The sequence below is a fragment of the Colletotrichum destructivum genome, chromosome 9 (genome assembly GCF_034447905.1).
Source record: "Colletotrichum destructivum chromosome 9, complete sequence".
In the NCBI taxonomy this organism is placed as follows: domain Eukaryota; kingdom Fungi; phylum Ascomycota; class Sordariomycetes; order Glomerellales; family Glomerellaceae; genus Colletotrichum; species Colletotrichum destructivum.
Genome location: NC_085904.1, coordinates 2,473,980 through 2,489,508, shown reverse-complemented (window position 1 = coordinate 2,489,508; position 15,529 = coordinate 2,473,980). Strand labels below are relative to the sequence as shown.

Sequence of the window (15,529 nt, the reverse complement as noted above, 5' to 3'; positions counted from 1 at the left end):
CCGGCCTACGCAGATTAAATCCATCGCACATCCACGATGCCAGATGCCTTGCTATCTCGATACATGCGGCTCAAATGTCAGCACTTGTACCGATGCCGGCACGTCATAACCAACCAGCCGCCCCTTCAAACAATACGCGCCGGAAGGGGAAGGAGGAACTCCCCTTGGTTTTTGACCCATCAGGGCATGTCGTTATATCATGTTAGGCTTCGTTGCGGAACTGAGATGCAAACCTTCCCGGCCTGTTCTCACATGACACCGCGCCAGCGACAATTGACCCCTGTGGCTGCAATTTGCTCCTACAGATTTTGGACAATATGCTGACAAGCCCTCTCGCGTATTGATGCCGATCACTGCCGTTCTGGTTGCTACCTCTCCATGTTTCGGCTCCAAAGACCCAAGCGCACCCAGGACAGAGTCGCAAGATCTACAGGTCTCATCTCACCACGCCTCTCGAGCCTCTGTCTCCATTAATGAATAGCCAGCTAACTGGCCTGGTATGGGGCGTTCCCTTGGGGGCCAAGCTGGCGCCTCGCCGCATCTCGCTGCATCTTGCTAACCGCCTCTAGGCCTGAGCGCTGGTGCCCAATGAGCCACAGCGTCGCAACCTGAGCGATAGAGAAATGGGCATGTTTCCCCTGGTCATTTTTCGATCCATCAGGTCCTCAACGCCGAAAGATCTACCTCTCGGTCTGAGTCCAGTGCCGCATCTCAGCGGGCGACCCGTAAGACCTGGGTTGTTTTAGAAAGCCCCCCCAAAAAGTGAAACAATTCGCGACTGGCGCAGTACACAACGCTACAACACACCTTACCCTCCATGTCTCTTGACCTTACTCCTCGGCCCAAAGAAGGGCAACGATTCGTTTACGAGATGGTGAATCATCCTCCATCGCAGACGGTGACACAGAGAGAAGACAGCATGAGCCGCCATTTGCGATTATCGCCACCGCGCCAAGGACAGCGGCGTTGTTTCTCCTAGTCGACTCTCCCACTTGCATGACTGCCCCTTGTCGGGACCGGAAAGACGCATTATGGTTTTGCGCGGCGTGCGACCTGCTTGGTCTCTTCCAGGCCCCCGTACTCTCATGGCTCAATGAGGCAGTTTCTCAGCGAGTCATCATCTTACACGCCGATATCGCCAACTATTAACAACATCAGGGACTCTCTTCTTAGTACAAAGAACATGTCGACGAGCGAGTAAGCATTGCCGGCACGGCGCCATACCTTAACTTATTTTTTCGTAAACGTGGACCTTCAACGCCAGGTTTCAAAGACCCTGGTGGTACTAGGACATGGTTGGCACAATGCTTTCAACGTGTCCCAGGTCTCCATCATGTCATGATGTCGTATCATGGCGTCTGAAATGACTACACGCCTGTGCCGACGTGGCATTGGCTTCACCTGAATGCGTCTCCGCCAGCGGCTGAGAAGGAAGATTGTGCCCTCCGAGGTGGACACGGAGCGGCACATGCATAGACAGGTATCCGCCTGCAAGCCTTTCTGTGACACCCTCCGACGGCCACCTTCTCTTCCGACATGAACAGTATCAACTCCAGCCAGCAAAGTTCATCTACCAAAGCCGAGATAGCCCTTGCATATCAAAACTTGCCTCTCGCGGGGTCGCGGGATATTCTGGTAACGGGATACGCGACCTGTCACTCCGGAAAACGGACGCGACCAGACGACCATACGAAGAAGAGCATGGATGTCGATGTGCCCCGGGCCGCAGCTGTCTCGCGGGCAGAAACCTGACATCGGAACGGCTCTTGTCTAAGTCTTCGGGCTACACTACATTATTGATTAGCACCGGCGTCGTCAAGCAATCTTTTGATTGCACTGCTCGGTGTACAAATTCTCTCTACTCGGGTTGCAGTCACCGGCGCCACCCTTCGCGGCAATGTCTCGAGCGTGAAGTTCCTCAGTCCCATGGGGCTGGACAAAAAGCGCCGAGCCTGAATGGTCTTGCCCCTGGGTGCGTGCGAGATCGAGACGTTGAGCCACGCTGGGGCGCTATGGAGCCTCATCGAATGGCTCCGGCGGCCCATGTGCTCTAGCTCAGGAACAGGCGACAACGTGCCATGGTCCGCGAGGCTAAAGGGTTTATCCTCAACAGCTCTGGAAGGGGGATCAGCGAACACGGCTAGTCCCTCCGTCAGGCACGATTGTCGGCACGAGCTTTCCCAAAACAGATAGCAGCCGATGCATGCCTGGATGTGCGACTCAAGCTCTCAGCGACCCGTTGCCTTGTTCTGCGTGGTACGCCAGCTCTGTCGGTGGTTACACGGTCACACTCGACTGTGTTTGTACGCTGCAGAGGAGGCCTGCAACGGCCGCTTGCCTCCTCATCAAAGGCACAATTGTCTACCATAGTGAGGCAAGTCAACCCTCCCGACGCGCGCAAATAAACAACATGTGGCAAATCCACCGATGACACTCCGCAGAGGTCAGCCCGAACCGCTGCGTTTGTATCGTAAGGTGCGCTATCGACATATGCCATCGGCAGATCACTGTCATTTGCAACGCAGCGGTGGTAATTTCCCACATGATTTCCCCGGAAGAAGAACATCCTATCGGCCTCGGCTGGAACAGGGGGGGGGGGGGGCGTTGGGACGTTCCTCCATACGTTGACAACGGACCCCCCTCCGGTATGCGTAGATAAATGAACAATGTGCATGCCGATTGACTGACCAATGCCTTTTCGGTAGATGAGATACTTTGCCGACATGACTTCGATGGGAGCGATGACAAGCACTGTCCATTCAGGATGTGACGCTGATGATGCGAAGCCGCCTCCATGAGTGAGTTGATTTCCGGCAGATCTCATTGCCTGTCGTTACAGTGACCTATCACCGACATCCGGGGACATTGTCCACAACAACCACCATAATTAAGCCGACAGGGGATGGGGTGTAAAATGTCCTATGGTGTCTACCAAGCAGGCATAGTTAGGTGTTGAGTTCAACTGACGGGCATGACATGACGACAATGAGCCGCAGCGGCCGAGATTCGCCCAAACCAATGCGATGCTAGCTTGTGTCAAGCTTGTCGGGGAGCACTAGGAACTGGATCTCGATAAGAAGAAAAATCCCACATGCGATGGGGAAGAGTATCCGTACCTATGCTAATTTTATCGGCGCCGGTGCCGGGATGCCGAACGAGGCTTCCGCTTATGGAATGCCACGCGCAGAGCAGCAGCGGTGGGATGGCCTAACAGAGGAGATTTTTGAGTGTCAATCTGCGTTGACAGCACCGACATCGCAAAGATCAGCACTCCGTTCAGGCCGGGACACTCTGCCACACCACAAGATACAACCAGCCCAAAGAGCAGAACTTTCATCGTCACCATGTTCCCAGTGGGCGGGTCTCGCAGTGGCAGGGAGACTGTGGATCGGAGCCAGAGCTCAGAGTAGCTCCATGCCGTGCCGTTGAGGCGTCTCGGCCGGAGTTGTGTATCTGTTTCCGTTCCAATCCAGGGTTTGGTCAGAGGCTCTCAGTCCCAGTCTAAATCCCAGAGAAATCCAGCTGGCCCCCCCACACATCGACTGGGAAAGGAACTCCCCGCCCAATCTAACATAGTTCATGGTTCTAGCCCCACCACGGCCTCGGATGCCGTGTCCGCGATGCACTACCAAACACTCCCTATCCATGAAGTGCTTCTGCATGGTAGACAAGCAAGTACCTATACGTACACGTCAACCTTGCCTCGCCCCCCGCCCTCGTTTACGATGTAGACGCGGGACTTGGTCCCGTTGGGGCGGTAAATGCCCGTTGTGCTGTGTCATGAGACGAATTTGCTGCCTCACGCTCGAGCCTCGCGGAATGAAACCAGGGAAGGGGGAAGACGATGTCTGCCCGACACATGTTCACGTCGGGTAGCCTGGTTCTTCTCTCTTTATCGAAACCATCGCACCATTGGGAGTACACCAGGCGCCATGCTAGCACGAAAAAGCCCGTCGATTTCATGGAGACTTGGCTCCAAGCTGATGCCAAATGCCACTGGCGTCGCTGGGCTACTGTTGAAGGTTTTCGGCGGGGCCGGGCCCGGTATGAGGGTCGACAACAAATGCTAGTGCTAACGAGCGGAGAGAGTTGAAGCCCATGGTATGGCAGGCAGGCTGCTGTGGACTGAGGTTGCGGGCGAGAGCGAGACAATTGGCAGAGCGAGGCGAGGCGAGGCGAGGCGGCGTAGATGCCCCCCCCCCCTTCCCAAGCGATATGCGACGTCGTTCAATTATGAAATGAGGGACCCCGGCCTGTCACAAGTTCGAATCTCGATAGGTGGACAGCCCGCGGGAAACAGAAAGCAACCGGCGTCAGGCTCTCTCCTTGCCCCCACCGGGCTGCCAAACAAGTATCACGTATGTATATATTGTTCCCGCCAGAGTCCGATTCTGGGTAAGTCGACTCGTCTCATGGCCCATCGACGGTCCTAAAGTGAAGGTTCAAAGGGGGGGGAGGGGGGCTCGTCTTTTAGACCCGCAGCAATCAAGTTAACTTTACCGGCTCCCGCTCGTCTCGTGTAAAGACATGAGCAGGGTTGGTGCCGGCATGCTGTGGGTATATCGTAGCCCACCCCTTTCCTGTTCTTGGTGCAAGCAGCTCACTCGACTCTTGCTGCGCCGGGTTGTCCTTGCTTCGCCTGCTATCTGTCAGTCTGTCAGTCTGCGGTCCGGTCTGGTCTGGTCTGGTCTTTCCGTCCGTCAGTGCAGGTACGGTACGCTACTGCTGCACGTGCGACGATAAAGTACCTGTACTTCTTTCCCACTGAGAATCCCCGGCCTGACGTGGTAGGAGAAGCAGCTCCCCTTCGGTCCTTCAGGTCTCGGTACGGGATCGGGCGCCTCGCTCTGCCATGACCCCTCGCGCCTGGCACGAACTGCTCCCGCCCACTCTCCGGGGTTTTTTTTTTCTCTGTCTGACTGTCTGTTCGATGTATGTCTGCCTGTCTGTCTGTATGTCTCTCTACTCTGTACAAGCCGGATACCATTGTATATCTTTCTCCTTGTCCCTGACCCCCTTGGCTTCCCTGTCCCCGGCGTGCCTGAGCGGCGTTCCCTGCATTGGTGGAGTCTTCCCGTCATTTGACAGCTGCGGCGGTTACCAAAATGGTGTTTTCCCGAACATCCATCCCCTGAGGGTCCGCCCTTTGGTCGGCACCCTTTGGAACCTCGCTTCCCATCTTCTTCTCTCTCTCTCACTCTCTCTCACTCTCCCTCCCTCTCCATCTCGGTTTCCTGCTCTTGCTCTCCACATTTATTCCTTCTCGAAAAAAACACTATCCAAGGGTCGAAGGTTTTGAAACGACGAAGGCGCCGCGCTGGATGGGTAGCCTATCCCGGTCGTCAGTGGACCGAGGATCCTGCCCTCTCGCTCTCTCTGACTCTCCCCCCTCTCACCGTCTCTCTGACCCCCCCCCCCCTCTCTCTCTCCTGGCCCTCTCTCTGCCTCAGTCAACTCCCAGCCACCCTCTTGTTAGTATGCGTAGTGTACGACAAAGTCACAGATTTCTCTTCTCCTGGCTGCTGGGTTTGCCAAGGGGCTGCGGTGGCCCCTATCGCCTCTGTCTCCATCTTCATCTCCTTCTCCACGTCCCTTTGGATCGAAGTTTCGATAATCCCTTCTCGACGCCGCTTGGGCTTGGCGGCTGTCTCCCACCTCGTCTTGTGTTATTGCCAAGGGGTCGCGGAACATCATACCGATCGTCACCCATAAATACCCACGAATACAGATATCAACGGTGCCACCCGGTGACAAAACTCGTACGGCCAAGCCAGATACTCGAGCCCGCATCCTTGCCCAGAGTCAAAGCAGAGCCCACATCTAAACTCGCCCGATCTGTTCCGTCAAGCACTCCTTTGCTGTTGTTGTTTGTTTATGGTCGAAGCGCCGACAACCCCAGTGTGTCCGAGCCCACGACGGCTTTCACGTCCCACGTCAGGCCGAGGGACAAATGATCCCTTGGCTCGAAGACCCTTGGCAGTACCCAAACGCCGACGGAACTCGGTCGCCGCTCTCAACAGACAGGTTTGCTCATCACATGGGACGTACAGACTGACAGCATCGAATCTACGGTGGGTGGAGAAGGGTGGGCAGACAACAGCAGAGAGGGGGGGAGGCTTACACCAGGACAACGAGAGGTCCCAACAAGTGTGTCCACGTCTCGGCGCCACACTACACCCCCCAGTTCGTCGCCTCTCTGATCTCCTTACCGCATCTTCACCTCATCTGCAGGATTCATGCTGCTTACAGTCCAACCAAAGCGCCCTGGCGCCCTCGTCTTAGTGTATTGTACTGTACTGTACTGTTCTAACCAACCCGAAATAGGATCGACGATGCACAGCCAGGCAACCTACGATACCATGCAGGCAATGCCTCTCCCAATCCAGCAACAACGTCTTCTTTTGGCAGGCTTTTCCAACGAACGACTCTCCTTTCGTCTTCAATATGCCTCGGCACCCATCACCCGCTTTTCTACTTTCCCATTTGCATGTGCCTCGTGTTTACCGTCCTGCTTGATTGCCGTCTGCAAGACAGTAGAAACCAGAATGGAGGATATCTCTGGGAACGAGGTTCGTGGCCGCTTTGGCGAGCACTGCCTCCGCTTCTCGGCCAAACACGCATAAGAGGGATTCAAGACTGCATTGACTGTCTTGACCTGTCTTGACTGCCTCCGGATACTTCCACTCCGACGACGCCCCTTGTGGGATCTTGCCCGTTTCGTTCGATCTCATGCAGGATCAAGTCGACCCGATATAAAACGCCAGCCCTGGTCCCCGCTACTCGATTGACTTTCCGTTCCATGGAGACACACACCAATCCATCACCGCCTCGCCGGGGATACTGCCTCTTCAGGAAGCCACCTCCTCGACAAGAGCAAATCACCGGCAAGCACATTGACCTGTCTCGCCCCCGCCAGGCTGGGCCATGCGCCAGATTCGGCCCTCAGTGATCAAAAATATCACTTCTCGATCCTTTTTGCTGGATTGTTTCCACTGTGTCTGCAAGGGCTCGAGACTAGGGTCTGAAAGTACTCTCGAGGTACCACCAAAGTCCCGGTCCCGTATCTCATCTCTGAGGCCCTCATCTGATCTGGGGATTATCGAGACCCTCAAGTTGGTCGCTGTTCTCGTCACAACGCAGGAGGGTTTGGCAGCAACACATGTCGATAACGCCATTAACGAGCGTGTGCGGGCTGGCTGGCACGACGAGTCTTGGAGTCATGATCTCGCTTGCATCGGCTTCGGGCTGCCGGTGGAGGGTGTACTCTGAACGGGCAGCGAGTCCAACAACAACAACAACAACAACAACCCCGGCTGGAGAACCACTCCCACTCGACCCAGCGGACATTGCTTGCTACCGGGAATGTCAGATCATGCTCGTGTTTGTCGCGCTGCCCCATATGCAGATCTCCATCGCCCAAGACCAGAGGGACCATTGCAACCACATGAGCCCCCGGGCTCTGGGCTGATGTGCCGGTATACGCTGGCCAGTCACTCTTATTGCAGTTGACATATGCAGCCATCCATGATGCAGGCGGAACTACGGCTGTTCGAGGTTCGGCTCTTTCCTCCTGCTCCAGCCGAGTCTCGCATCCCGTCGACGTCTCAACGCTGGTTGCCGCTTTGCTAAACCTGTCGCGGATCTGAAGGGTAGCTATTAACCCCCTCTCAGATGGCCATGTGGCCGAATGTCATGGGCTGTAAGTCTACTTGCTGACCTCAACCCCCCCTTCGATCTGAGGCGGCGACGACGAGAATGGCGCTGCCCTGCCTACCAATCAACCCAGGGACCAGCAGAACCTTTATCGACTCAACCGACCACCTAATCACTTCATCTCATCGATCAGCCATCCTCACTTGTTGTCAAGGAGGGGTGGCACTCGCCCGATCGTACACTAATCTTCACGCGAGTGAGGTGTGCCGACGATGGTCACTTGATGATCTGCCGTCAGCCTGCAATCGGCGACTACTCATGCAACCATTAGCCATGTGTGTGTGTGTGTGTGTGTGTACGTACGTGTGAGTCTGGTCACGTCGAAGCCTGACGATCCCGGTCATAAACATCGTACCCGCGTGCACTTTCTGGCGCCGTGTTGCAGGTGATCCCTCTCTAGGTCAGACCGGTTGGCTTCATCCCACTTTGTGTCGCCAGGAAAATCTCCCGAGATGAAGCTACAGTGGTCTGACAGCATAACTCAACTGCACAAGTGGGACTGGAACTCGGGGCATGACTGAAGCTCTGAGGGAAGGCAGCTCGATTCGGATATCGTTACTCGTCAAACGACCAGATTTGACAGGTCCTGCTTGACTGGAGTAGCCGTCTTCTTTGTCACAACTGCATCACGCTCACGATCACGCTCACGCACTAATATCTGTTCGCCCGACACAAAACTCGACGCTCTTCCCACCCCACAACCACAGTGCGCATAGACGACCATGGGGTAAGTGGCTTTTTGGCTCCAAGGCCTTACTAGATTCCCTACATGAGACCTTTCCTCACCCTCGAACCCTGGGATCTGGCTCTGGTGTGCCAGTTATGCTTGGCTCGTGTGTGCGATCGTCTGATCTGGAGATCGCTCTGCCACGGAGTCCACACACACATGCACACACGCGCGCGAGCGCGCAATCATCTCGCATATGTCAAACAGCGTGTCATGATAAATGCCAATCATCCGCCCCATCCTTGACGAAGCAAGGAGAACTACAGGGCCAGGGAAGCCCGACCGGTGAGAGGAACTGCATCGGCACCACCAGCCAGACTCTCGTAGCTTCCGGGCGGCCGTTACCAAACGGGGGGAATAGTACGGTCTTGATCCAAGACAGAATGGCCCGACTCCCAGTGGTGTATCCGTACCTATATCTCGTACATCTCGTGCATCGGTGTACCGACTCCAGGTATCTATCGACTGACCCGGAGCTCCATCTCCAGCAACCAACGTCTCGACGGTAGTGTCAGATGCTGCAAAAGAAACTGCCTAGCGCCCGAAGAGGTCATCAACCCCGCTTACCGGCGATGCGGTACTGGTTCGCGCACTTCGGAGGCGAGGGGGGAGGGGAGCCCGGTAAGGAGATTAACAGTAGTTGGCGAGACAGGCCCGACCCCCTTGCTCGTTTCCACGCCGGTTCGGTAGCGAGATCAGACCAGAAACGAAGAGCTCATTGTTCGATTGCTCACCCAGGTAGGTGAACAAACCCCACCGCGACGACCACGGAGATATGGCATGGAACTGGTGATGTGCCCCGACTTTCGAGGCAGAGGGTCATGATGACGGGGACGTACGCAGTTACCTACGCCACGGCTAGTACCGCCAAAATACAAGTTTTGCCGAGAAGAGGCCCATGATGCCTTTACGTTGGTTGGCGCCGACTGTTCCACCATAGGGGGCGGGAGTTACCTATATCGGAGACGGGGATGGCGTGTCCAAGCAGGACCCTCGACACGAATCGTGGTTTGATCCAAGTTGTCCTTGGACCGATCTGGATCTCCTGGAGGCGATTCCCGTTTGAGCAGTGCTACATTGCTTGTGTGGCTTCACCGTCTAACCTGCTTGGCGGGATTGCACCATTTCTTTCCCGCATCTCCTCTACGGTCTGTGTCGGCCAACCCCAACCATAGATCGTAAACACTTCAGTACACTTGGATGGCACAGATGCATGCAAGACGACGCCGCCATGGTTGGTAAGCATGTGGCAGTGCGGCTAGAAGTTGACTTGTCGGCGACATGGACTCCAGGACCTTTGGAAACCACCCCCTCACTCGGCATCACGGGTGGCCATACCGACAGAGGGTTGTTCGGTTTTGAGTACAGATACAGGACTGGACTAGGGTATGTCGCTTACCTTCTCCGCTTCACTGCTGTGCACTACAACCTACAACATGAAGATTGGATTCCGCGCGTCATTTTTCATTTTTCAGTCAGCCCTCAGACCAGCCTCGTTTTCCTCGTGGGTTCGACTGGCCAGGCCGACGACAAACCAACCACCACCGACGCATCATCTTCACCTCGTTCAACTCCCCTCCCCTTCACATGTATTCTCGGGTAGACTTGGGACTGCTGTCTGGGGTGGTTTTATCATACGTCACACAGCGGCAATACAGAGAGTGCTATTCCTGTCACATCTCAGCAACGGCCCGGTCTATCTCAACATCAGACCACTCACTGCAGGGCCCTCAAGGCCTAAGGCGCCCCCCTTCCATGGCCTGCCCCCCGCCCCCTGGCCGGCTTCTTGTCTGTTGCTTGCAGCCCTCCAACGGTTAGTCATGAACTCGATGCAAGAACCGAGTACGGATTATTGCGCTGAGGCCGCTGTCGAAGTTTATTGGTTGCAGGAAGCTGAGATTTCTGCCTACGTGTCGTGTCAGCCCGCAACGCAGCGGCGGGTTATGGCGGTTCTTGTTTACCATGATGCGGGATGTTTCCAGTCCCCCGAGCTTTGTGGTTCTGCGCTTTGCAAACTCAGAGTCGAGCCTCTGCAACCGAGCTGCCAAGACGCACATGTCCACCTGTCAGTGTGTCATATTGAGGCGTCGACTTCATGAGGGAGCGTGTCTCTCGCAGGCTCGTCAAAGCAGGCTCACAAGGGACCTTCGTCGTCTCGAGACGTATCTGGCACCAGGCCTAACACCCACTACTCTCTCAGCCTTACAACGTTGGGCCAGTCGGCAAACACAGAGCGATGTGGGATGAATGTACGTTTGCTTGCTTTTTTTTTTAACCCCCTCGGCGCTTGCCCCCCCTCCCCTTCTGGATCGACGGGGGGTGCGCCTTCGCATGATCACGGGGAGGTGGCTGTCCCATTGGGAGATTTACGGCGCGCGCGGTATGGGATGCTGTGCCGTCGCCGATGCCTCCGAGGGACTTTGTTCGCCGTCAAAATTGGGAGGACCCCCTCCGGTGTACTCAAACACCGAGGGTTTTTGGCCTGTGGGATTTGTTGCCGCTGGCCGCATCATCATCGTGAGCCGTTTGGCCGTCGCCACTGGGGAAACCGGGGTTGTTCAACCCACCCCGAGACGCTATTGTTTGAGAGACGGACATCAAAGCCGCAACGAGGCTGGTTTTCTTCGACTTTGGAACAGAACCGAACAGGGTAATTTTCATATTCCGCGCCAGAAATGTTTCCTTTTCGGCTTTTTTTTTTTCCTTTCATTCATTCTTTCTTCTCTTTTTCAGTTCCCGGTTATCTCTGTTATGTGTGAGTGGGTTAAGACAACCTCTCTCTTGAGTACTGAGTGATGAGTACTCAGTACTACCAATTGACCTGTCAGGATGCCGTCGTCTGTCTCATGCAGGGCCCCTTGCCTCCTTTTCTTTTTCCTCCCCCCCGCCCCCAAACTGAACCACTACTTTCTTAAGCCGGCCGCGGGCCAAACCGCTCTGGTCAGGAAACCTATCCCCCTTTTGACATTTCTCATACTCTGGTAGGGGATCAAGAACACGCTTTGTCCATTCGGGGTATGGACAGCAGGGCAGACGGTCCTGGGCAACCAACCCTGTGAGACGCTATTGAATGTTTCTCCCCCCGGCCAAGATGTTGCTCTCCCCTCCCCATGTTCACCGACGTCGTTTTTCCATACCACAGACCCTCTCTCACCTCGTTCTCGTGCCGGCGCCTTGATTGGTTATCGGTATTTGTTAAGTCATCCACCTTTCTCAGTCGAATCCCTCCCCCCGCAGCACTCACCCGCTCACTCACTTTACTGTGTTAGTCTGTTTCGTTTGAGAGACGGGAGTTGGGAGGTTGGGAAGGTGAGCCGGGGGTCACGGGGGACCTCGAACGCAATGGTGAGAAAGCCATCAGCACGGTGGTCGTCCATCAAAACGCGTTCTTGCCATGGCGATCGAACGCCGGGAACCTCTTGACGAGGGTCGAGTGGGTTTCAACCAGAGGCCGGAAATGTGCTTCTTGCGTGGCAACTCGCTATGCCGTCCCTACTACACTCTGCTTCTCCCCTCGAGGCCTCGACCTTCACTTTGGGGGACCGTTCTCTCTGGTAGAAACTGAGACGGGGTCCCTCCGCTGGAATGGTCCTTCCAAGTTCCGAGCACCCCACGCGAATTGGTTGGTTCTTCGGCGCGAGGGCGAATCGAGCGGATTGTGTGTTTGCCGCCTGGCGTTGCGAGGCGGGTGGTCGTTTGATACCGTTGCATTGGACGGTGCTGGCGAGGCACTCTGTGGCCTACGCTCCAGCCGTCCGCCTTGCGTGATGGGCACCACGGTTTCTGGCGTGTGATGGGGGGGGGGGGGGGGGGGGGGGGGGGAATGGGGGACTGGCCGGGGTTGGTTAGTTGACGATGTCGTCTCCGGCACGGAGCCCCGAACAGATGGCGATTTTATCAGAGAGCGAAGTGGCGAACTGGTAACTCGGACGACGATGGCCCGGCACGCGTGCAGATGAACAACTGCGATTATGTGATGCCTCCTGGCCCGTTGGCGGGAGACGCAGGCAAGGGTCCGGAATGTTTGTTTGTCAAGGCGACGGTCCCCGCCGCGGAAGACGACCGACGCTGTGGCAGACGAGAAGAGCAATTCCGAAGGGAAGGAGGGTTCATGTTTTACTTTCTCATCAAAAGCGAATAAAGATGTCACAGAAAAATATGTTTGCCTCGTCCCGGTCACCTGAAGCACAAAATCCCTCGATTTTTGATAGAGGAGGGGCGAGACCCAGAGAACCGGTTCTTGCCACACACACATACTCACATACACATATATCTAGAGCCGGGTTTCAACATAGAGAGAGGCGCCGGGAATGAATCAACGAACGAGACGGGGCCTTTCTCTTCTTCCCATTTTCTTCTTCTTTTTGTTGTCCATACTTCTCTGATAACGGACAAGGGTATGTAACACGTCACTCGGAGCATTTCGAACATTTTGCGCGGCAGATGTCAATATTGCCGGTCGGTCAGTCGGTCGCCGGGTTTGCTTTTTTGCTGTTAGAAGGGGATGGATGGATGGATGTATATCGGCGACGCAATGCACACGCTCACGCCCCCCCACGGATCCACATCTTGACCGGTTGTTACCGTCGTCGTCCCGAAGGCGGGCGTTACGGAAGGGGCGGGTACGGAGGGTTTCTTCCGGCAACGGCGGAGGCGGCGACGGTGGGACGCGGCGACGGTGTGGAACGCGCGGGTCTCGGCCGGGAGGTGGAAAGAAGAAGTAAAAAAAAAAGGGGGAAGGGGGGGTGGATGAGGAAAAGAGGGGGGGGAGGGGAGAACCCGCGCGCCGGGTCTTGCGTATTGTGTCGCGTTGGAGGGATGCAGACTGCGGCCGGGCCCTTGGGAGGTGTTGTCGTTGAGGAGGGGGAGAAAGGTCTTCTGCCCCATGTTGGATCTCGCTGTTCATGTTCTGGTAGAACTCGACACCATCCAGGGATCCCGCGCGCGCATCTCTTGGGGGGTGGGAACGGCGACGGGATGGGCCTCCCCCTCCCCTCTCCCGCTCCCCGTTCGCGATCTATATTTTTGCGAGATTTTCGATTACCAGATGCCGATATGGAGGGGGGAGAGAGGGGGATTGTCGTCGTTGAGACAGAGAGAAGGGGGGGGGAGGGGAAGGGGAAGGGGGCCCGGCCTGTCATGTTTGGGTGTTTTATGTGACCACGAATAAGTTTCCCGATTCGGAGGTTTTTGGGAGGAGGGAGAAAGGGGACTTTGGGGGGGCCGGGAGCGGCTCTGGATTGATGATATGTTGCCGCCGTAGTCGTCGTCTTCGTGGGCACATTCTTGAGGCGTAAGATGGTGTTCCAGAACGGTGCTTCTCTGGGGGGGGGGGGGGGGGGGGGGTTTCCTCTCATTTATTTTATTCTGGGGGTGGGTTGCGAGACATGCCGGTGGGTTGTTTTTGCGTCATTCTAGTGTATGTAAGTGTGTGGGTTTATGTGTGTATGTGCGTATGTGTGTGTGTGTGTGTGTGTGTGTGTGTGTGTGTGTGTGTGTATGTAGGTGTGTATATCTGCTCTTCTTTCCTGTCTTTTTCTTCTCGTCTTTTCCTTTCTTTTTCTCGTTTGGCGTCTTTCGGAGAGTTTTTTTATTTTCACTTCGGGTTAAGAACAGGTGAATGAATGAATGGATGTCACTTAAGCATGGACCCCTGGGGGGGGGGGGGGTCGAGGCAGAGATGCCGCTTTCTTTTTCGCATGCTCGTCTAATACCCAAAACACACACACACATACACAGGTGCTGCCGGTCCACTTACTCTATTCAAGCGCCCGTGTCTCAGCCGGTCTGACAAGCAAACCGTCCGACGGCGGGCGGGGAGCAAGGCCGGTTGGTGCAGAAGAACACGGGGGGGAGAGCGTGACAAACCAGACTGGACCAGACGACACATGCTTGCTTGTCTACGCCGATGGACGTAAACAAGGCATCCATTCCTCAAGTCACTCCGGTACTCGATAGGGGGGGGGGAAAACAGTAGAGAACAGGCATGAGGTTCTCACGGGGATGGTGGGCCAGACAGGGTAGGCGGGGCGGCCGGGGTGGGGTGGGAGGGGAGGTTGAGTGAGTGAGTTCTTGGGGGCTGGATCTTTTTTTATTTTATTTCTCTTGACCGTGGTATCGCTGTTTCTGATGTGAAGCTACGCTAGATGATGCGGGATGTCGCGTCGATCGAGCGATCCTTGCTCCAAGGGATGAGGATCGAAAGGGGGTGTTGGAGGGCGTGTCGGAGGGCGTGGCGTGTGTGTCGTTTTTGTGTGACTCTCTCCCTCTCCCTCTCTCTCTCTTTTGTGCTGCCTGCTTCCTTTGTCCATCTTTATTTTTTCCTTCCTTTTTTCACGTACTCTTTTCTGCGGGATGTTTTCTGTTTGGCTCGATGGGCGTGGATGTGGGTATTGCTGCCCGCATGCTTTCTTTTTCCCATCTGTCTCTGTCTCCTTTTGGATGAGGGGATGCTGGAGTAAGTAAGTGAGTGGAGGGGAGGGGTGGAGTTGGGGAAGCTTGATAGGAGTTTGCTTTCTTTTTTTTTCTTTTTCCACTTTTTGAATGCCTCACCACAGGTCACCACAGGTTACCACAGGATTTCACCAGCTTTCGAGGGTGGGCGCCGCCGCTGCGGGAAGACGGTAGACGGATGCGAGGAGGTGGAGGAAGAGGGAGGGGCCGGGGGGGCGTGTCCAACGGGGGGCGTTGGCCCTTGTGCCCTCATCTCTCAGGTCTTTTTTGTTTTTCTCATGATGCTCTTTGGGGAATGGGACATGAGGTGTCTGGCTGTCTAGGTTCTCTACGGACTCGAAGCCGCCGAGAAGAGGGCCGTTGAATGTGGCTTCTAGTTCGAAATGTGTAGGTCTTACACCATTCCTGCGGCCTCTACCTCGCCCTCTCCCTCTCTCTCTTTCGTTCGCAGTCCCGGCTTGACTCATGTTCTTGGCTACGTCAAGCCTTCCTCTAAGCGCATGCGGTGGCTCCGTCACAGACGCGATGCAATGCGATGAGTAGGTAGGAATGGGGGATTCACCCCGGTGTGGCAGGGATAGCGGGGCCCGGAGGGGTCCGGGGGTCCGGGGAGGGGGTGTGTGCGTGCGTGAGTGA

At 55.8% G+C, this 15,529-nt stretch overlaps 3 protein-coding genes across 3 annotated transcripts; 2 read left to right on the top strand and 1 right to left on the bottom strand.

The window, feature by feature from the left end:
- Nucleotides 1-2,379: 2,379 nt before the first annotated feature.
- On the bottom strand, nucleotides 2,380-2,796 carry CDEST_13875 (uncharacterized protein; the record flags this gene model as incomplete). Its single annotated transcript, XM_062930031.1, has 1 exon — nucleotides 2,380-2,796. The coding sequence occupies one exon, from the start codon at nucleotides 2,794-2,796 to the stop codon at nucleotides 2,380-2,382; it is 417 nt and encodes a 138-aa protein (XP_062786082.1).
- Nucleotides 2,797-8,400: 5,604 nt separating this feature from the next.
- Nucleotides 8,401-9,014, top strand: CDEST_13874 (uncharacterized protein). The gene has a single exon (XM_062930030.1). It carries the CDS (start codon nucleotides 8,536-8,538, stop codon nucleotides 8,947-8,949), a length of 414 nt encoding a protein of 137 aa, XP_062786081.1. The 5' UTR covers nucleotides 8,401-8,535; the 3' UTR covers nucleotides 8,950-9,014.
- An 814-nt stretch (nucleotides 9,015-9,828) lies between these two features.
- CDEST_13873 (uncharacterized protein) lies at nucleotides 9,829-11,697 on the top strand (the record flags this gene model as incomplete). The annotated part of the gene is made up of 1 exon (XM_062930029.1): nucleotides 9,829-11,697. One exon carries the CDS (start codon nucleotides 9,829-9,831, stop codon nucleotides 10,537-10,539), a length of 711 nt encoding a protein of 236 aa, XP_062786080.1. The 3' UTR covers nucleotides 10,540-11,697.
- Nucleotides 11,698-15,529: the final 3,832 nt, after the last annotated feature.

Bases quoted from the DNA above. Each gene is read 5' to 3' on its own strand.
- CDEST_13874 (XM_062930030.1), top strand. From the start codon at position 8,536: ATGCTTGGCTCGTGTGTGCGATCGTCTGATCTGGAGATCGCTCTGCCA.